The following is a 23,055-nucleotide window of genomic DNA, read 5'->3' on the forward strand; positions in this document are numbered from 1 at the left end:
AGTTTTATAAGTTATAACAGCGCCTTCAGTGCCAGAAATCAAAGTGATCCTTTAAATGCTTCTCTTTAATGCCACAGGGAACATTGTTTATGACATATCCGTATTAACGACATCTTATTTTGGATCACAAGAAATCAATCCATTCATAGAACTCAAAGCACATGTCGTAGTCTAACCATAAAGACGTAATTACTTCCTTCCGCCGTCGTTAAATCTGTTCAATAAACTGTCCCTACATGGTGCTTAGAAAAAAGCAATAACAGAGATGAAAATACCTGTTACATATGTTTGCCTTATATGGGATTGCATTATGATATGTTTTAGTGCAATATAATTACCTTTACAATGTACCAGATATTAAATATAGATAAAATTCAAACGCATACAGCGTTCGAAGAATTTTTTGATTAACCTTTTTTTTAGAAGTTATTATGCCTAGCTTTTATTAATATATAAAAGGACACAAAGAGATCTTAAAATGACTAAACAAAATGTTCGTACACTGTAGGAATTTGATTAAACTATAGGTAATTGTGTTAACGCAATAATATTTACAAGATGGGGATGTCTGATTAGAAGAACAAGAAAACCCTGTGATTTTTAGGACAGTTATGATTAATAACAAGACCTTAAGGGTGTACTTAGGTGAGGTTTTGGTATTTGTGTCAGAGGTTCGAACTACTTATTTTTTTCCTACGATACAGTGTAAAATATTTTGCCCATAACACCCATTTTTCTTTTCATTTAAGGCTTCAATAAATCATGAGAGGTCATTTACAAAAAAAAGCAATTTCTAGATTTTTTTCTTTCGATTTGAGACCAAAATAATTCCAATGCAAATGTAAGGTTTTGTTTCCGCCATTTTTTTTTTTTTTTTTTTTTTTTTATAAAACTCAAATATCTCGAAAGGAGCTCCATAACCTATCAATATTTCTAGCTTACTTTTTCCATTACTTATTCTTTTTCGACAAAATTATCAATTTTAAATTCTTGATTTTTTAAATTATATCCTTAAAGTAAGTGATGAAAAACAATGGAACAGTGAAAGTTCTTAGTGCTAAAAAAGAATGTCTCTTTAGTAATGTCAGACCGAAATTAAATGTTAATCACATCGTCAAACCATGTATTTATTTTGTGAAGTTTCATAGAAATGCATCGCGGGTTACGACAGACTAGCAGACAAACATGTAATTGGTAAATGTCTACATGGTTTTCAAACTTTTGCGAAGGGATAATATAGAGATGAGATTTAGTAAAATAAACATAGATCCCTATTTGAAAAGAGTAATTAGTGCATAAACAGAAGAAAGGGGAGGGGATAAGAAATCCTTTTGTGTTTCTCTTTTGTTGTACTGTCATTGCCTTTTACGATTGCCTCAACTGACCAAAGTTACATTTGATTTTTTTATCTTGTGTTACTTGCTCACTTAAATAGCATGGCATTTAATCGTTTATGAATTTGAACACAGGATGAGATTATTCTCAAAGTGAAATCATTACATAATACTATTGTGAAATAACCGCAATTTTTAAATAAATAAATATAACCGCCATAATGTTTCTTAAGATAACATCTTAAATAATGTATTGAGTAACTGGAACATTTTTAATAGATATGGGATTTGTAAGTCCTGCATTGAACAAATTTTCATTACGTAAGTTGGTCGTGAATTAACAATAAAAACAATTAGTATAGCTTTACTCATAATTGAATTTTGTAATAGAAGAAACCAATGAACAAAAAACAGGAACGAAATTTAATATATGGTATGCATTTTATAGTTGAATAGTCCAATAAAGCTTCTTTCAAATGCTTAAATGATGCAATACGCTATTTTTGAAAGCAGGAAATAGTTCTTTGATAACAATTTACAATGTATATTTGGCACAAATGAAAATAATTTGAAAGGAACTTAATTCTATACATTTAATGACATAATTGACTATAAATTAAAAATCCGAAACGGATAAAAAGTTCTATATCAATGAAACTATACACAATTAAAACAAACTCAATACATTTGTTTGTAAAGCGTCGTTGTCACTATCACAAACTCATCATATATACCAGGCTTGAAGATTTGTATTTACGCAAGATACGCGTTTCGTCCACAAAAGACTAGCCAGTGTCGCGCGAATAAAAAAATTTAAAAGGCCAAATTAGGTACGAAGTTAATAGCACCGAGGACCAACAAAATAATAAAAGTTTTGCCAAATACAGCTAACAAAATCTATTCCATTGTAAAAAAAAAAAGGTCTAAGAATTTCAAAAATGAAATATTTTTTTGTAAACAGTTAAGGTGGCTCGGGACTATTCGACTGCGCATAATTTCACGCATGAATTACAAAAGTATTTGTCGTAACTTCGATATAATTTTTTAAAATATTTTGATAGATTAGAAATGTTAAATCATTGTAGTTATGTGAATTATAAAATAATTTCGTTATAATCCGTATTTGTTAAATGGTCAACGTGACATTTCACCCATTTTCACCATTTTCCCGCCAAAATTTGGGTTTTAAGGCGAAATATATTTTTTTCCTTATCGGTGACCTACTTTTTTTATTTGCTCATTCTTTGAAGCTATATTTCAGCTTTTTATATTACAGTTTTGGATCAAGTGTCATAGAACGTTTTTTTGATAATCCGATAAAATTATGTCAATACCTCTATTTTCCCTATCATTTCATTGAAAAATGGTCCCTTTTACATACCTGTTTAAAAGTAAAATTTTGAGCTTAAATGGTCCGTGACCCCCTATTTTTTTTCGACCAATTTGATTTTATTTCTGTAAAGAATAAAATAACAAAAAATACGACACTTCTGATAGAAACTTTTAATAGTCCCCGAGCCACCTTAATTTATATATAAATTATGACCATATCAATTATATAATTTATAAGCTTGTGATACTTTCGGCGAATGCAGCCTCCACAAGCAGTGGCATCGACCCAGTGGTTGTAAATAAAATCAGCATAGCTACTATGAGTTAACTTCTAGTTCTTTAAGAGTGTTGAATTTACTTCACTGTATCCTACTCATCAACCAGTCCCTTGTCCTCCTTCTTCTCGCTCTTAGGTTGTTTCTAGGTTTTCTCATCAAAATCATAACACGACTTTCTACTCACAGTGATATCAAGCTGAATCCACGATGAAAGTGCAATACAGTCATTTTCTTCCGAGAAGTATGTTTCCCTTTGTTAACATGCACAAACTTTTATGTGACCGATCTCAATAATAACTTTGATATTGACAATAGTTGAGTTTGACCGATTTAACTTGATCAAAGTTTTCTGCGGCTAAGTGTTTGAGCGAAACTTTGATGGTAGATGACAATAGGCTGGAAATATAAATAACAGTCAACGGTACAAGTTTGCAATTCCGCAAAGGTTTCTCAGAATGAAGTTGATAGCTTGGGTGGTATTGATTCACTTAGTATTGTCCTATTTTATTTATTTTTTTTTTGAATGCTGTTCTCCAGTAAATGAGAAATATCTAATTGTATTTAAGATTACATCATTTTTTGATATACCATTAGTACATGGATTTTGATTATCTTCTCCCATTAATAAAATTCTTTAATCTCTTAGTCATGCTATAAAAATTACATTAAGCAGCTTTTAGGGAAATTTTATACACCATTAATAAAACATTTGATGTTTTCTTCGAAGCGTCATATTGACATTACTTGAATCGTTTCCTTACAATTTAAAGTGTCGTCCAGGGTTCTGTTATATAATAATGTACAATAAAGTTCACAAAAGATATCATCAATTAAAATGATATTCCTATACAAAGTGTTGTTCATGAATAAGTTTGACGTTTAAGGTTTTTCTTTTTTTTCTGTCTTTATTATGCAATATACTGTTGTTATGCACAAAATACAATAAGACAATTAAGACTTTAGTAATTGTCTCAGATAATCATTCAAACCGTCGTCACCTTAATAAAACAGAATTACAAAAAACTACGTCAAGACTTTTCATATATTAAAAACATGTTTTAGCCCAACAGCGAAAACGTCCGGCACTGGCCCGTTAGATATGTGATTGTACTTGTTGATGCTTTATGCAAAACCATCTCCGCTAAGCGTATACGCGCGCCTAACCGCTAAAAACTCTAGATAGCATATAAAAATATTGCTATCTAGTACATCCAACTTTGAGTCGGATGAGAATGTAAATGGGGAATGTGTCAAAGAGACAACAACCCGATCATAGAACAGACAACAGCAGAAGGTCACCAACAGGTCTTCAATGCAGCGAGAAGTTGTTAGTAATAATGTCATTTTGATAGCATAGATACGAAGCATATCGTTCAACATATGAAGATATTAAAGTCATAGCTGCCATACTAGCTGCTACGATCTTGAATGCAACCCTGTACAAAGTATTCAACTCAACCCTGTATCTTCATTTTGGCACACGGGGATGGTTGATATATGGGGAATGAACAAAAAAAATTTAAAAAGTAGCAATCTTTTCATTTAGGTCGATTGCTGTCGGCATTGTTTAGATGTATCCCTCATTTAAATTACGACGCAATCGTATTACTACCTTTGTAACTAACATACAATATGAAAATACACAGTACAAAGGGCGAAATACATCTAAACGAATATGATGACCATTATTATTTTGAAATCAAAAATAAATGTATTGGTGGTTTTGAGAAATAATGACATGAAGAATGTTTTTCTCAATTGTTTAATGCGCATTTGATTCATAGGAATATTCATGCAACTCGATTTCAGAAAAAAAAGGAAAAAATACATTAATGTTTTTACATTTTATTCATGGTTTACATGTCAAAATTGTTTGGAAAATCTCGTTAAATGTTTGACATCCTATTTTCCAATAAATGTTCCACGGTACAACCGCTAAACATAAAAAAATAAATACCAAAACTTGAAATAAAAAAACAAACAATAAATCTAAATGAAATATCTAGTGATGACTTGCTTAGGAGTGTCACAATTCCTTTAAACAATCCTTGTTAAAGTCATGCGATGAACCAGATGTAACATGACTGTGTTGTTTTCATTGCCTGTGCGAGTAAATGGTTAAATGTATATGATATGGTTTACCTACAGACTGTTTCTTGCAACTTCAAATACTATTATCAGAAAATGTGCATTATTTAGACAATGAAAAGTACATATGATTTTCTGAAGTGTCATTGGTGACATAGGTACACGTATTGTGCTATTTTCCCCTTTTTTGCCTTGTTGTCGAAGACTTTTATTTTTCCATTTTGCAATATCTCTTACCTATAAGAAGTCAGATTTGTCCATTCTGGCATGGCTTATTCCCGCACACAAGATTAAGGTACTACACTGTGTATTAATATGTTTTCCTTTTTCCATGCATTTTGGCATTTGTGCTTTATAATATATTTTTCAACGACATGTTTTGCACCAAGTTAGTTTATTTTTACATTACAAGGTTTTAATTTCCTATATTGCTGAAAAACGTAGACGTACACTTGTGTTATTTTACAAGAAAAATACATATATTGTAAGTATGAACAGATTTGTACAACTGTTGTACCCTAGTTTTGTTTTACTAAAGAGGAACAGTTCTATGACATATTTTAACATTTCTAAAGAGATGTTTGAACTGATCCAAACTTTTAATCTTCCAGAGATTGAATTTCCGATCAATATTTCCACAATATGTGCTTTCAAGGAAGACATTTAAACAAGAGTTCAATGTTGGGAAGCTGGAATCATGCATGCGAAAATTTAATGAACGCCATCACGAGTTTGTTGACCGTTATAGAATAACTTATTCACAGATGCGACTAATATGTTCCCATTGTCGTTATCACAAACCAGTTCTCTTTCCTCGAATATAAACTACCGAGTTTGAATTATCACCGGGTTCGTTATAGTATGATCAACATATCAACACGGCGGATGTCACAAGGCAACAAGATCTGCTCCACCGTTTGAAACACTTGAGGTCAGACCCGATTTTTGGTTGATGGTCGTGTTTCTCTGTCTTTTTATGTTGTATGTTGTATACATATACTGTTTGTCTTTAATCGCTTTTCGTCTTTTGCAATGTCAATGTTAGTTTGTTTTCGACTTTTAAGTATGTTAATACCTTTAGTATCTTTCGCCTCTCTTGTAAACAGGGGTCGAATTTAAGCTTTTTTGTGAAAACTCTACTGGTCCGGCTCCAAATCTACTGGTCCTGCAAAAATGACAAACACTAATATAAATGACAGATGTTTAATTTTATTTTGATGCTTTCGTTTACATAAGTTAGACAAAGGAATAGTCTTTATTCTGATTTTGATAAAGGCTTTGGTAATCTCAATGATTTTCTTTATCAAAATCAGGATCAAGGACAGAAAAAATATCAACATTGTCTTCCACGTCATCGCAATCCTCACGACGACCATAGGGTGCCTGACTAGGTCGTCTGGAGCGCTGTCCAGAAATATTCGATCTACTATATAATGCAACCATTCACGATCTTTTTCCCATGATTTTTGGTATTTGCGTTTCCTTTTGTCACTTTCGTATACTTTATTTCGATCTTCCTTTTGATTTTCAGTTATCTTAAATTTTTTGTCCGGCGGTTTAACTCCTTCCAAAAATTTCCACATTTTATATTGTTGTGAAGGACGCTCACCCGAGATATTAATTAACTTGATCATTTGTAATACCCCCCAGTACTGTGTAATTGATTTCACAGGTAAATTGTTTTGTAAACAAACGGAGATTGCGATGCAATCAGTGATTTTTATCGACAAATTTCTACTGGTCCGCCGGACCACCAGCTGACAAAATCTACTGGTCCGACGCAAATTTTACTAGTCCCGGACTACCGGACTAGCGCTAATTTCGACCCCTGCTTGTAAATCACTACGCACGGTTACCACGCTTCAAGTCGTTAAGTTGAGTTTATATTTCTTTAATATGTTTTATAAAGATTCCATCATTTTAAAGTTAAGCGATGAAATGTTTAATATCTGAATAAGATAAAAAGAAATGACTTTACGTGCTGCCTATATCAACGTTACAACCTTGCTTACGGATATTTTAAAACAGCTTAAACGAAAACTTGATGATGTGGTAATTTTCTGGTTTTAGCATTTCATTTATTTTTACTTAATTGTATTTTAGGATAAGAATGAACCGATCCGTGCAAAATATGCAGACGTTTTGATAATACACCAGAAAGAAGCATCTCATTTTTAAACATGATAAACATAATCTGTACCTATAAGAGCATTGACACGATACATATTTGTATGACATTTTTAACATTCAAACGGGGAAGATTGTTAAAATGTCTCACAGATGATGAATCTTTCAATATCTGTCAGGGTTTGAAGTAGAAATACCAAGAATGTTATATGTTTATTACAGCTGCCATTGTCAACCATATGTTGCATGCAGCCAATATGCTATGATAATTATCGACTTTAATATTTTAGCAGATGTCAGTTACATAGTATAAAATAAAGCTTCGTTGTTAATATGCTGCTAAAACTTATCTTTTTCGTACATTTCTATCAGCTGTAACTTTTTGTCTTGCTAGAAGGTCTTTAAGAGCAACTGCCTTTACACTGTTTGTATAGCTTACCTTTTTAAAACATTTTATCGAATTCAATGCATATGAAAATTTGAAGCGGTTTAAATAAAATTTCAGAGCTCGTATACGTAGGCCGTTCGAATTATAAAATATCTGTCTCTCTCTCTATATATATATATATGTTCCGGACCATATGAGTATTTGGACCATACGCGTATGGTCATGACCATATAGGTATATACTCATATGGTCCGACCATACGCGTATGGTCCGACCGTACGCGTATGGTCGGGGTAGTTAACACTCTGTTACAGTTTACTTTTAATACTTCTAAACTCTTCATATGGTATGACCGTTCATTAAAAAGACGCTATCATATAAGTAATTTTATTATTGTATTATAATAAAAAGATAAGCTAAATAAAAATAAGAAGATTCACATAGTTAATTTTACTTAATTGTCAAATTTATAGTAAACACATTTTATACCAATGGTCATTACCGATGGTCATTACCGATTTGTTATTACGAGTGAATGGCAATATGTCGACTAAAAAAATAAATTTCAAAAATTTCTTTATGAACTGTTACACAAGAAGTCAGTGGAAAGTAACAGTTTATTTAAGTTGTCTTGTGAATATGGTGTATTGCAGCCATTTTACGAATGTCACCTAAGCCTACATGCAAGAATGTCACTAGCGATGAAAACTAACTATGGCATCAATATTTAATTTTTACGTAGCTTTTGGATTATAAAATTAATATATTGTCATGTAATCATCACTTGTTTTTAGATAAAGTTTTTGTTTTGTTGAAACGTTTATAATGCAATTTGAAGAAAATACCTACAATGTATATGGTCCAAATACTCATATGGTCCGGCCCGTTAATAACCAAACGAGTATTATACTCATATGGTCCGACCATACGCGTACGGTCGGACCATACGCGTATGGTCGGACCATATGAGTATACGCATATGGTCATGACCATACGCGTATGGTCCAAATACTCATATGGTCCGGAACATATATACAATGTATATGTAACCCTATTTTTAACATTTTTACCTATTATATCTGTTTGTTTTGTCAACGCATCGATGTCAATATAATGGAATTTTATGCGACTTCCATACAAGTAATAGGTTTAGCTAGCTATAAAAACCAGGTTCAATCCACCATTTTCTACATAAGAAAATGCCTGTACCAAGTCAGGAATATGACAGTTGTCATCCATTTGTTTGGTGTGTTTGAGCTTTTAAATTTTTCCATTTGACTAGGGACTCTTCGTTTTGAATTTTCCTCGGAGTGCAGTATTTTCGTGATCCTACTATATCTAAAAGAGGGACGAAAGATACCAAAGGGACAGTCAAACTCATAAATCTAAAACAAACTGACAACGCCATGGCTAAAAATGAAAAAGACAAACAAACAACAGCACACACGACACAACATAAAAAACTAAAGAATAAACAACACGAACCCCACTTGCTCCCATGTTTGCTGCAAAACAAGTTAATGTTCTTTTTAAGTTTCGTACCATTTCTAACTACCTTTGATAACGCAACAATTACAGTAGAGTATTATTAAACTACATGGACCAATCAAAGATCTACCTTCCCTTCAAATGAACAGATATTTGGTTCAATGTTTCTGTTTATAAGTCTGCATTAATATTAAACCGTGGCTACCCAATTTATTTAAATGACCTGACATTTTTTTGTTTGTCAAATTTTGACTTCATTTTATTTATTTTTTTCATTCTTTTATTTATTTCAGATTGTTCAAAAACAATAGCTATTTGATTCAAATTTTCAAAGATTTCAAGGAGCTAGAAACTGAGGACGAGATGAGAGAAAATGAAGAATTAGAAAAACATGCTACATTTGTTATGTCCACTTTAGACGAAACAATTACGAACATTGATAACTTTGATTATATAAAGGATCTGGCACACAGAACCGGGAATTCACATCAACGATTTTCAGAATTTCAAAAAGAGAATTTTAAGGTTAGTAAATTTGATTTTTGAAAAAAAAAATGTTACTTAAATTTTTCATTCATTATGTGGAACATGCAAGATAAGTATGTGATTATGTGATGTTATCTAAGATAAAGCTGTTACTAAGGCAGCAGGATCAATGCCTCCTTACATGTGAGAATACAGTTATGATTCTGCCCCGTCTAACGTTTTCATCAAATCAACTAAAATAGTGTTTGTAAAACTCACATACATCACTTTTATAATTGTGGGACAGGTTTAAGAGCTGGTAAATTTAAGTTTAGTTTTCGAGGAATATAGAAGTTTTCTTTCAAACTTCTAGCTCAAAAGTCATTGCCATTGACATTGACATTGATGCTTAACTTTTTATCACTATTTTTCTTACAACATACAAATGTTAATCTTGTTCACATGAAATTCCTGTGTTCACATGTAGCTTGTGTTTTTTTCAATTTGTATGTCCAAAAGATTGTTTTTATACGACCGCAAAAATTGAAAATTTTTGATCGTATATTGGTATCACGTTGGCATCGTCGTCGTCGTCATCCCAAGACATTTGGTTTTCGCACTCTAACTTTAGTAAAAGTAAATAAAAATCTATAAAAATTTAAACACAAGGTTTATGACCGTAAAAGGAAGGTTTGGATTGAGTTTTGGTGTTTTGGTCACAACAGTTTAGGAATGAGTGGCCAAAAAGGTCCCAAATACGCATTTTTCTTGGTTTTCGCACAATAACTTTAGTATAAGTAAACAGAAATCTATGAAATTTTAACATAAGATCTATGACCTCAAAGGAAGGTTTGGCTTGATTTTGGGAGTTTTAGTTCCAACAGTTTAGGAATTAAGGGCAAAAAGCAGATCCAAAATAAGCATTTTTCTTGGTTTTTGCACAATAACTTTAGTAGTATACTAAAGTTAATAGAAATCTATGAAATTTTAACACAAGGTTTATAACCACAAAAGGAAGGTTTGGATTGATTTTGGGAGTTTCGGTCCCAACGAATTAGAGGCCAAAAAGGTCCAAAATTAAACTTTGTTTGATTTCATCAAAAAATGAATCTTTGATATGCCGTGTATTCAGATTCTTAATGTTTGGTCCTGTTTTCAAATTGGTCTACATTAAGGTCCAAAGGGTCCAAAATTAAACTTAGCTTGATTTTAACAAAAATTGAATTATTGGGGTTCTTTGATATGCTGAATCTAAACATGTTCTTAGATTTTTGATTATGGGCCCAGTTATCAAGTTGGTCCAAATCGGGGTCCAAAATTATTATAATAAGTATTGTGCAAAAGCAAGAAATTTTTAATTGCACAGTATTCCGCAATAGCAAGAAATCTTAAATTGCACAGTATTGAATAGCAAGAAATTTTCAATTGCACAGTATTGCGCAATAGCAAAAAATTTCAATTGCACAGTATTGTGCAATAGCAAGAAATCTTCAATAGCACAGTATTGCGCAATAGCAAGAAATATCTAATTGCACAATATTGCGCAATAGCAAGAAATTTTCAATTGCACAGTTTTGCGCAATAGCAAGAAATATTCAATTGCACAGTATTGTCCCGTTTTCAAATTGGTCTACATTAAGGTCAAAAGGGTCAAAAATTAAACTTTTTTTAAATTCAACAAAAATTGAATATATGGGGTTCTTCAATATGCTAAATCTAACCATGTATTTAGATTTTTAATATTTGGGCCCGGTTATCAAATTGGTCCAAATTGAGGTCTAAATGGTCTAAAATTGAACATTATTTGATTTCATCAAAAATTGAATTCTTGGTTCTATGATATGCTGAATCTAACCATGTATTTAGATTTTGGATATTGGACCATAATAGGTATATGTCAAATTTAATTTTTTTAAGTTTTTAAGTTTAAGTTCTTAGACCACATTCATTCTGTGTCAGAAACCTATGTTGTGTCAACTATTTAATACAATCCAAATTCAGAGCTGTATCAAACTTAAATGTTGTGTCCTTACTTGTCCAAACTGTTCGACCTCTGCGGTCGAATAAAGCTGCGCTCTGGTTTACTTTGAACTTCAGAAAATATATGATAGTTTAATTAATTAGAAGAATTTTGGCCGTAAAAAATTACCTTTTAGGAGTTCAAGTATTTCTAAAGGAAAAATGAGGTGAACTACTTCGCTCGAGAAATGGGAGAAGCTCGTCTATCCATAAATAGAAAGTTTAAATGAAATCAACTTTCTTTAAATCAGGTATAAGTGCAATCTGTGTTCAAAACCTAATGATGTGAAAAAGAAAAATATAATGTCCATGTCATTATTGAGCACAGTGATGATGAAAAAATAAATTGTTGATTAACATTTGTTTAAATTTTCGCACCGACGACATGCACCACGGATTAACATTATTTTTTAAGGATGAAAAATAATAAAAAGGTGTAAGGATTCAGAAAAACAAACAGTTTACAGAAACAAAAATTTACAAAACATTAAGTCGTTTAAAGAGTTTTGATCTGACACTACATAGTGTAAACATAAACGTCCTATTTTGAAAAAGGATGGTATATAGAACCCACTATTTACCAGCAATACGATTTGGCATAACGACCATGAACCCAGCATTGCGCTGTAATATACAAATGATTTAACCAATCACGATTTTATCAAAAAAATCAATTTCTGTTCCTTTGAGTTGGTTTATATAGAAATCATTTTAAGATAATAAGTTAGTATTGATGAAAAGATTGATTAATATTATTTGACCTTGTCAGAGGGAAGAAGACGGTTATATGCAACGTCTGATCACATCATCGCATCTTGATGTTTTCTTAATGTTTCTTTGTGCGTATAGAACTAAGCTAAAATATAAAGACTGGAATGAAAACAATTACTGTTTTCTGGCATCGAAATGTAAACATTTGTTTTCAACGATGTAGATCTATATTGATTATTTGTCAACTAATTGAAGGGTTGTCAAACATGTATCAAATATATATCTGTGCCATTTCTATTGCTTCGATATTTTTAGAAACAGTTATATCCTTCTTAGTCCTAAAGATATAAAATTGAAAGTGTTTCATTTCTTTCCCATAAAAAACTCCCAATCAAAGACTATTTCCGACACTCCCAATTTGATTATCTCTTGGTATTATAAATTGTGAACAAATTGGAAAATGCCTCGTGGTAGGACAAAGTAAAATCACAAAAATACTGATCTCAGAGGAAAATATAATCGGAAAGTCCATAATTAAATGGCAAAATCAAATGACAAAACATTATAGACACCTAGATTTCATTGGCAGTTTTTATGGGAGCTCGTATTATTCTGGCTGAATTACATTACAGCAAGATTATTGTTATTCTCGATGACGGTGACAAATTTTGACGACTTTGTCAAAGGTTATCACCAGCTCAGTAGTCAGTGACATGATTTTTGACAACTTAATTCTATCAAAGTTGATAAAGTTAAAATGGTTAGGAAATTAAGGTACAAAGTCGCATGGCAAAGTTGACCAAAGTTGTTGTATTTCTACATATTAAGTAAATGCCTGTACCAAGTAAGGAATATGATAGTTGTTATCCGTTCGTTTGAAGTGTTTGAGCTTTTGATTTATGAATCGGTTTATGGAATTTCCGTTAAGAATGTTCCATGGAGTGCGGTATTTGTGTTCTTTTGCTTTTGGTTATTCGTTTTACGTCATCTTTTGGTCATATATCTTCTAAAACATTCTTGGCTTTCCATTTTTGCATTTTGAACGTTCCTGACTAACTTAAAATACTTCAGACACACCAAATTTATAAAATCATATGTGCTTTTTAGTTCACCCTTTTCACTATCTTGCAAATAGACAAGAGTAGATACATATGCATAAAAGCATATCAAAAACTTTTTTGTGATCAGATATTAAAAAAAATACATTATGAAAATTGATTTACTTAGTATACAAATTCTCTAAAACTATATGATAAATATTTTGGGAGTATGAAATTGTTTGATGTAAATGGGACATGGAGTCACGATGTGCCAGGTAAGGAACTAGCCTTAAAAGGATTAATCGCTTTGATATGTACGTTTCAAACAAGGGAAAACTGATAAAAACCAAGCCGACTTTATATTGAAAACAAAAACGTAAAAATTGAAGAAAAAAGGCTATCCTCTGTTTAAAACAGTCTCTAAACACGGCCAACATTTGTTCAATCAGTAGGCCACATATTTGTTCTTGATTTAATACAAAAAGATATTGAACAAAAATCAATTAGTACTAATGAGAACACGAAAAATGACAAATAGTTATCAAAGGTACCAGGATTATAATTTAATACGCCAGACGCGCGTTTCGTCTACATAAGACTCATCAGTGACGAAATATGATTATTTGACATTTGGGATTACATGACCTAGAATGTCATGAGATCAGGTGCATTGGCCGGATAGATATCTCAAGACGAAGTCATTTTTTATGATGTTTCTCTAGTTTGTTACTATCAATTAACAAACATATAGCACGTTACCAGTCATCTTAGTGGTATACTTTCTTATTTGTAATCCAACTAGTTCCAATAAGTTCTAGAGAGCAGTAAATTAAGAAGACTTAAAAATATATAATTGATTATGTCACAATACAAAAGTTTTAAATTTTATTTGAAATACTGCGATATATTTCCCATTCAATTTTTCTTAATATATTTGTTAAAATGATTCAAATACATGTATGCATGACTCTAAAATAAGTCAATACATATTTAACTACATAAATATAAGTGGCAATGTTTGTGGTTTTTATAGGTCATTGAAACCAGAAAAAAACCCAGCGTAAATGATTGCATTTATGAAATTCATCAATAACACCTAAATCCCACAATACACATTCACATGAAGTAACTATAAAAGATGCAATATATTTCTTCGGGCGAGTACATGTAGTACGCCATTGGTCACACATGTTTGAAATTCGATGACGTGAGTAAAATTGTTTCTCTCTCTTACATATCATGAATATTCATTACGTGAATTTTAAGTAATCAGTTAAAGAAAGTACTGCAGGAAACATATTATTTTTGGTCAGATACATCGATTATGGCTTGTTGTAGTCACATATATATCCCTCAAATTATTATTGCAACGGTACTATCAGCACAGAAAAGTGTTACGTTACCAACTAACAGTGGTTTCGATTTGCTTTTGATTTTAAACACATTTTATTCATTAAGATATTAAAAGGATTGAGCAACAGGCACAGCCTATAAAAGCTCTCCATATTACTTTTACAAGGTATAATTCAATTACATTGATTGATTGATTGTTGGTTGCTTAACGTCCAGTGGCAAATATTTCATGCATATTCAGGACGAGAACAAGTTAACAATAAATACAATAGGTAGGTCTTGTCATAATAGAGGCCGTTCGGGACGATAGTCGGGGAAATTTGGACTGCTACTGGAAAATGAGGGTATATTGGATAGGGACAGAAATTTTGCCTTGCAACAGGTCACCTACGGACCCCTCAAAGAGTTGTTGCAAGGGTTCTTAACGTGCAAAGAACGTGGCACTCTCTTTACACGAGGCATCGGATTTAACGTCCCCAATCTGACCGGACGTGACTGCGAACTTGTACATCCCGCACAGCCAACGGACGCCCACTTCGGCAAGCGTTTTACTGCCGGTCGGAAGAAGACCAAGTGACCATATTTCTATTCCCCAGTCACCCTTGGGGGTTATTTCAATTATAACAACTGTATCTAAAATAATGCAATATAGTGGAACATGCATGCTACTTATGAGCACACACGAGCAAATACATGTTTGCAGTGTTACTTACTAAATGCAAAGTATAATTAAGTATATAGGCAATTACTCATAATTTATTCATGAACCTTGAAACATAGAAATATTCTTTATAAGTCATTACAAGTATAAATGGCTTGAAAGAGACACTAAGCTTGCTTATAGTGGATTAAATGAATTAAAGAATGAGAGAGAAAAAATAAATGAAACAAAAAATAAGTAAGTTTCAAACAAAACGTTGAGTGTCACTGATATATTTCTGAACAAATTTAAAAATAGCAATATTCATATCATATGAAAATAATCTGTTTCCAAAAAGTAATAATTCAATATTCATATCAACATTATCAGCAAATGAGTTAATGGAATCAAGAAGGATCTGTCTTACATCATTGTACTTAGAGCAAATAAAAAAGAAATGTTTGTTATCCTCAACAGCGTGATTACAGTTTGCACAAAATGTGGTCTCGGATAAGAACTGGTTAAACAAATGAGATTTTAGGTTGCTAGCATTATTTCTGAGTTGACAATGACTAATATTAAGTTTCCTTATCCCATAGTTGAAAGGTTTAAATATATCATCAGTCCTATGAAACTTTTCCTGTCCACTTCTAGCAAGAGGCGGATGAAAAGTGTTATTTTCATTCCTAAAAGTATAAGGGGTTTGTCTTGGAAGATATGGCTGAACTCACTCATATAAGTATGCCGGTGTCATCCCATTTAATATTTTATAGAATAGTATAAGCTTATGTTTATTACGCCTATTCTCCAGAGTTTCTAAACTTATTCAATATAAAGTTTTTTGTCTGGAGGAATTACGTCGTAAACCTGTAATAATTCTAGCGGCTTCTATCTGAATATTTTCAAGAAGCTCAGACTCGTGCTGGGAGCAATTACCCCATACAACATCACCATACCCTAATAAAGGTCTTAATAAAGCATAATAAATACGTATAAGTGAACTCCCATCTAATAAATGTTTTATTAACTTGACGAAGCACAGATAGACGAGAGCATGCTTTTTTTTATAAATAATATCAATATGTGAGTTCAATGAAGCTGATGACTGAAATGATATTCCAAGATGACAGTGAATATTCATTTTCTCAACCTCCTCTCCATTTATCCCAAAAAATACAGCTGGGTGCTCCCTTTTCCTTCTAGTAAATACAATATTTTTAGTTTTCTTAGAGTTAAATCGAACAGCCCATGATTTTGCCCAATTTGAGATAACATCATCAGTCAAAGAAGCAGCTGAAACAGCAGATCATCATCTACTATAACAAGTAATGAGGTGTCATCTGCAAAAAGTCTTATATCATTAGCAATGTCATTTACTATATCATTTATATAAGCAAGAAACAGAAAGGGTCGTAAAACTGATCCCTGGGGACACCTGCATGTATACTTCTTAGAGTTGACGAAAAGCCTTCTGAAACGACCTTTTGTTGACGATCTGAAAGATAACTTTCTATCCAAGATAAGAGCTGATAATTTATGCCAGATTGTTTAAGTTTAAATAAAAGTCCTTTATGCCAAACTTTATCGAAAGCTCTAGACACTAGTACATCACAAAATACAAACCTTACATCCCTCCCACTATCCATATTACTAATAATTTTATGATATATTGCTGGAATCCAGATTGAGACTTTGACAAAAGGTTTTTACTCCTCAGATAACTATACAAATGGTTAAAGAGAACTTTTTTCAATAGTCTAACAAACAATACCAGTAACAGATATTGGACGATAGTTTAGAGCTGAATGTGGACTACCTTTTCCTTTAAAATAGGATTAACATGTGCAATTTTCCATAACAGTGGAACCTGTTTAACTGATACTAACACTGCCATTAAAGCGGGAGGTTTGGCATGCCACTAAACCAGGTTCAACCTACCATTTTTTCATAAAATGCCCTGTACCAAGTCAGGAATAAGGCCATTGTTAAATTATAGTTCGTTTCTGTTTGTGTTACATTTCGCTGTTGTGTCGTAGTTCTCTTATATTTGATACGTTTACATCAGTTTTAGTTTGTAACTCGAATTTGTTTTTTTCTCTATCGATTTATAAATATTGAACAGCGGTATCCTACTGTTGCCTTTATTTATAGAGACATATTAAATAACTTAATTAATGGTTTAGAAATAAAGCTAGCAACCTCTTTTAAAATTCTTGGGCTGATACCGTCAGGTCCAGCTGGTTTGTTAACATTCAAGATTTTTTACTGATCTAAAATTTCTTTCTCAGTGAAGACAAATTTATTTAAATGACATGGAGGAGGCTCATTATTATGAGGAATTTCTTGTTCTGTATCAATATAAGCTGTATTAGCAAAATGATTGTTCAGGATCTCTGATTTGTCCAATGGATGAATAAAAATTTGGCCATCATGTTCCTAAAAAGGGGGAATCTTTTTTTTAGTAAAATTTGATACAAACTTTGAAATGCGCCACCATTTACCAGGAGGAATATTTTTGTCAATAAGTTGTGATGTCAGTTTGCACAGTGGTTTAGATATATGCTTTGTCTATATGCCTTCTTTTTGTTTCTTTGCTACTAAAGACGTGGCTATGTTCTTAAACATCCCGTCATTGTGCCATGTTGAATGTTTGTTTTTAAAGTGGTAAAGATGATTACACAATGTTGACTGCTGTATCCCTATTTTTGACATTCTTGCCTATGTTGTCTGAGTGTTTCGTTCACACATCGGTGTCAATGTAATGGAATTTTATGCGACTGTCATACAAGTGAGAGGTTAACCTAGCTATAAAACCTGTTTTTTTTCCACCATTTTCTACAGACGAAAATGCCTCTACCAAGTCAGGATGACAGATGCTGTCCATTTGTTTGATGTGTTTGAGCTTTTGAGTCTGCCATTTGATTAGGGAATTTCCATTTAGCAGTGTTTAGAATTTCCCTTGGAGTTCAGTATTTTTGAGGTTTTACTTATTCGATAATATTTCCATTCCGAGGTAAGCAGATTTACCATTTATTTCCCTAACCCGATGGTGCTATGTAGACTATATTAAACTGATTACATAAAAAATATTCTATTTTATATATAAAATATAAGCAGCATCAGAAATCTAATTTAAATCAGCCAAAATTAATGATAAACTGTTCAAAAAGCATCATTGACCCCCTGCGAAATCAGATTTCCTGTATTTTTGTGATTTTCCTTTTTTTCTTATAATTATTCAGACACATTGCTGTGTGAGACAATCTTGATAAAAACAAATGCAAATTCTAATGGTTTTGGTAAAAATGTTGCATTGATACAAATCAAGAGCAAGACTAAATATCAAATATAAATGCAAAGACAATGTACGAATATACCTTTTAATTTTAGTTTCTTATTTACGATTTGGAATTTTATATGGCGTTTATTATCACTGAACTAGTAAATATATTTATTTGGGGGCTAGCTGAAGGACACCTCCTGGTGCGGGAATTTCTCGCTTGCTTTGAAGACCTGTTGGTGACCTTCTGCAGTTGTCTTCTCTATGACCGGGTTGTTGTCTCTTTGACACATTCCCCATTTCCATTCTCAATTTTACTTAAATGTAATTTTGATTTTTTTTTTTCAAATGCCCTTCCGATTATCTGAGCATCGCAAAACGTGTTTTTAAACTGCCAATAACATACAGTTTCGCAATAAAATGTGTTCATTTCTCAAATTATTTTTTGTTACAAAAACAAGATTCTAAATACACGGTTAGATTCAGCATTTCAAGGAACTCCAATAATTCAATTATTGATGAAATCAAACAAAGTTTAATTTTGAACCCTTTTGGCCTCTATTTCCTAAACTGTTGGGACCAAAACTCCAAAAATCAATCCCAAAAGAGGGGCGAAAGATACCAAAGGGACAGTTAAACTCATAAATCTAAAACAAACTGACAACGTCATGGCTAAAAATGAAAAAGACAAACAAACAACAGCATACACAACACAACATAGAAAACTAAAGAATAAACAACACGAACCTCACCAAAAAACTAGGGGTGATCTCAGGTGCTCCGGAAGGGTAAGCAGATCCTGCTCCACATGCGGCACCCGTCGTGTTGCTTATGTGATAACAAATACGGTAAATAGTCTTATTCGGTAGGTCACATTCATGAAAGGGAAGGGGATTGTAGTTACGACGTAAGGAACATATCCGATATCATTTGTGAAACGGTTATTCCATAACGGTCAACCAGCTCGTGATGGCGTCCGTAAAATTTACGAAGGGATGATTTCAACTTCACAATTTGGAACTCTTGGTTTAATAGCTTCCTTGTGAGCAGCAACCCTCTATCAAGAAAATCATGATAGGAAATGCAAGCACGGGAATATCGTATCAATTGGGAGATATATACCCCGTATGCAGGTGCTGCTAGGATGTTCACTACAAAGGTCAAAAAGTCTGAAAAGACCAGTTTTTGTCTTGATTTGCATGAACTTTTACTCGACATTCTCCAAAAGTATGATTTGTGTCTTAATTTTTCTTGACAAATTCTCATTTATATCAAATTTGTATGAAATTTGCTTGACATATTCTTGACATTCTGAATATTGTCTTAAAATTTCTTGACATATTCTTGACATTTGAATACTGTCTTGAAATTTCTCGACATATTCTCGACATTATTATTTTTACTCAGTATAGCTTGACATATTCTGAACATTTTGAATTGTGTCTTAAATTTACTTGACAGTTCTCAGTTTTACAAATCATGACCAATATTCATGATATAACTTTAATCTTTATTTCTCTTTACATAATATACTGTTGTTTTAAGTTACACTACTTACAACAAATATGAAAGTTAGGCATGTAAAATAATTGAAAATTTAGGTATTTAAATATTTTTACAAATGCAAATATGGCTATGAAATCTAATGTATAAAATAATTTAAATGTGGGTGTGTTGATATAAAACAATTTAAATGTGGGTTTTTAAAAAATTACAAATTTTGATTCCTAAATCTAATTAATTAAATGATTAAAACGAATTATACTGTAGACATATTTCACTCTACATTCATAATATTCAATGTTAATATGGTAAATAATTATTGTACAAAAATGTGGTCTATATAAATAGCAAATTATCATGATGATATACAAATCATTCATTTAACAGAAGAAAAATTTGTGTAATGTCATCTGTTGGAATATATAATAAGTATTACACATGGACAGGATGTTCCCCATAAAATTAGGGTATTCCACACCCCAGAATACATGCAACTGTCAAATAGAAATTACTGATTTACCTGTAAGCAGCCATACAACTTATCAGTTGACCACTCCAAAGATTAAAAGAAAATTATTATCTACTCCAGGAGTGATAAAAAAAATGTATTCATAATGAGTGTTGAATTTTATAATTTTTTTATCAATGATTTCATAGGTCTTATGAAATGGATCCCAAACAGACATACATAATATAGATCTAAACATTTTTTTTCTATTCAGGAAGGAAATATCACAAATTTTTTTTGATAATAAACTATTAAATTCAACAGTCTTTTTATCACCACACAAACTCAAAAGATGAATTTTGGGGTCCAAAAGAGACACATGGTCACATTTTAAAACCGCCTTCAAGACACCTATTTTAGTAAAGCAAATTTGACTGGCAGTTTTGCGAAAGGCAAAAATCTAAATGCTGTTTGTAAGTTACTTCGATTTATATTCCAAGTGAAAACAATTAATTAAATGTTTAATAAAAATAAATCAAATTTAAACTACATGGGGGATTATTCAGGGTATTCCAACTTAGGTATACAAAAAGGGTATCTTACTATACCAAATTAATCCTTGATTCTTCAAAGTTTAGTTTAGCCATAATAATAACGGGTATATAACAGCAATAGAATGTCATAAACCGTGCAGAATAAGTCTGTAGGTAAACGGACAGAAAGTTACAGGACAAAAAGTCACAGGACAAAAAGTCACAAATAATCTGTTGACAACTGTTTAAATATGTAAGAGAAATATCTTGAAATATTTACTTTTCAATACATATATTCATATTAAAGTTTAGGAAATGTGTCATTATACTTGAAAAATAAAAATTTATTTAATTTTAATCGTGCAAAAGAAAGATTTCTTGGCACCATGAAGCCATTTTAGTGCCAAGCCACTTTGGCATTTTGTTTTTTTAACAATTATTTAATCATCTTTGATATTTTTTTGATAAATTTTGTTTACAAAGTTGGTTTTTATACAATAGTTCAAGAAAAATACAAAACTATTTTTGTAGAAATAAGCGTTTTTTATTCCAAGAAAATAATCAGAAAAAATGAATTGTGACTTTTTGTCCTGTGACTTTTTGTCAGTGACTTTTTGTCCTGTGATTTTCTGTCCTACATTCCTATAATTCAAGTCTGTACACATTTCAGGCGAAATTTATACTGTTGAGACAGTGTCAAGACATATTTAATCTGTCAAGAATGTGTAAAGACATATTCAGACATTATTTAGAATGTCAAGAATATGTCAAGACAGATCGAGACAAATTTAAAACAGTCAAGAATTGGTCGAGACTAATCCAGACTCTTATCAGATGATACAGGAAGTGTCGAGAAATTTTAAGACAATGTTAATACTGTCAAGACACTTGTCAAGAAAAATCAAGAGCTTTTTAGACACATTAATACTAATAGTATGTCAAGAATTTTTAAAAATTATGCAGACAAATTAAGAATGTCTAGTAAAAATTCATGCAAGTTCAGACAAAAACTGGTCTTTTCAGACTTTTTGACTTTTATAGTGGTTGCTACTTAGAAATGGAAAGTTCACAATTGGAAAGCTGAAATCATCTCTTTTGTCGTAAAGTTTTTTTTTCAACCGACCCTCATTGTCAATTTCTAGATGTAAGTCAAGATATGAGGCCGACTTAACTGTATCTGTAGTATCCTTTATCTCTAGCTCGATTGGATAGATGCGTTCCACATAGTCACCAAATTTTGAATTATTTAGTGAAAGCACATCATCTATATAGCGAAAAGTAGAGTTAAAGGATATTGCTAACTTCTTATCTTTCTTCCTAAGAAGTTCCTGCATGAAGTCAGCCTCATAATAATAAAGAAACAAGTCGGCAAGTCGAGGGGCACAGTTTGTTCCCATTGCAATGCCGACAGTCTGTTGAAAACACGTCTCCGAACGTAACAAATATGTTGTCAATCAAGAAATCAAGCGTCTTGATAATATCAGTTTCAAAGAATTTTTTGTTCGAATCAGAGTGATCCTTTACAAAGTAGGATTTATCCTTCCCTAAGACAAGATACTTGTATCTACGTTGGCCATTCTTTTTTACGAAGTAAAGCAATACCAACTCTTTCAATTTGTCTTTTAGTTTGGAATATGGAATACTAGTGTACAGAGTAGAAAAATCAAATGTTTTAATACTGTTACAAGATGAAAGAGAGTTAGATTGTATGTACTCTAAAAGATCTTTGGATTTTTTTAGTATCCACATCTGATTCACGCCCCCTCTTCCTTTTGAGGTTATTAACCTTGTATTTAAATGTCATTAATTTGTATTCACATATAGTAAAGTCATTGTGCGAAAACCAAGAAAAATGCGTATTTGGGCCCTTTTAGTTTTCGGGCCCTTAAGTCCTTAACTGTTCGGACCAAAACCATAAAAATCAATCCTAACCTTCCTATTGTGGCCATTAACCTTCAAAATTAAATTAAATTTCATTGATTTCTATTCACTTATACTTAAGTAAGTGTGCAAAAACCAAGAAAGATG

The 23,055-nt window shown here is 32.0% G+C and overlaps 1 protein-coding gene across 2 annotated transcripts in view; it reads left to right on the forward strand.

The window, feature by feature from the left end:
• Positions 1–23,055, forward strand: part of LOC143067939 (cytoglobin-1-like) — a 96,708-nt gene that overhangs the window by 66,227 nt on the left and 7,426 nt on the right. For both annotated transcript variants that reach the window (XM_076241584.1, XM_076241582.1), the window contains exon 2: positions 9,329–9,560. In XM_076241584.1, coding sequence (XP_076097699.1) covers positions 9,329–9,560 — 232 coding nt within the window. The remainder of the gene's footprint in view (positions 1–9,328; positions 9,561–23,055) is intronic.

Source organism: Mytilus galloprovincialis, chromosome 3 (genome assembly GCF_965363235.1).
Source record: "Mytilus galloprovincialis chromosome 3, xbMytGall1.hap1.1, whole genome shotgun sequence".
In the NCBI taxonomy this organism is placed as follows: Eukaryota; Metazoa; Mollusca; class Bivalvia; order Mytilida; family Mytilidae; genus Mytilus; species Mytilus galloprovincialis.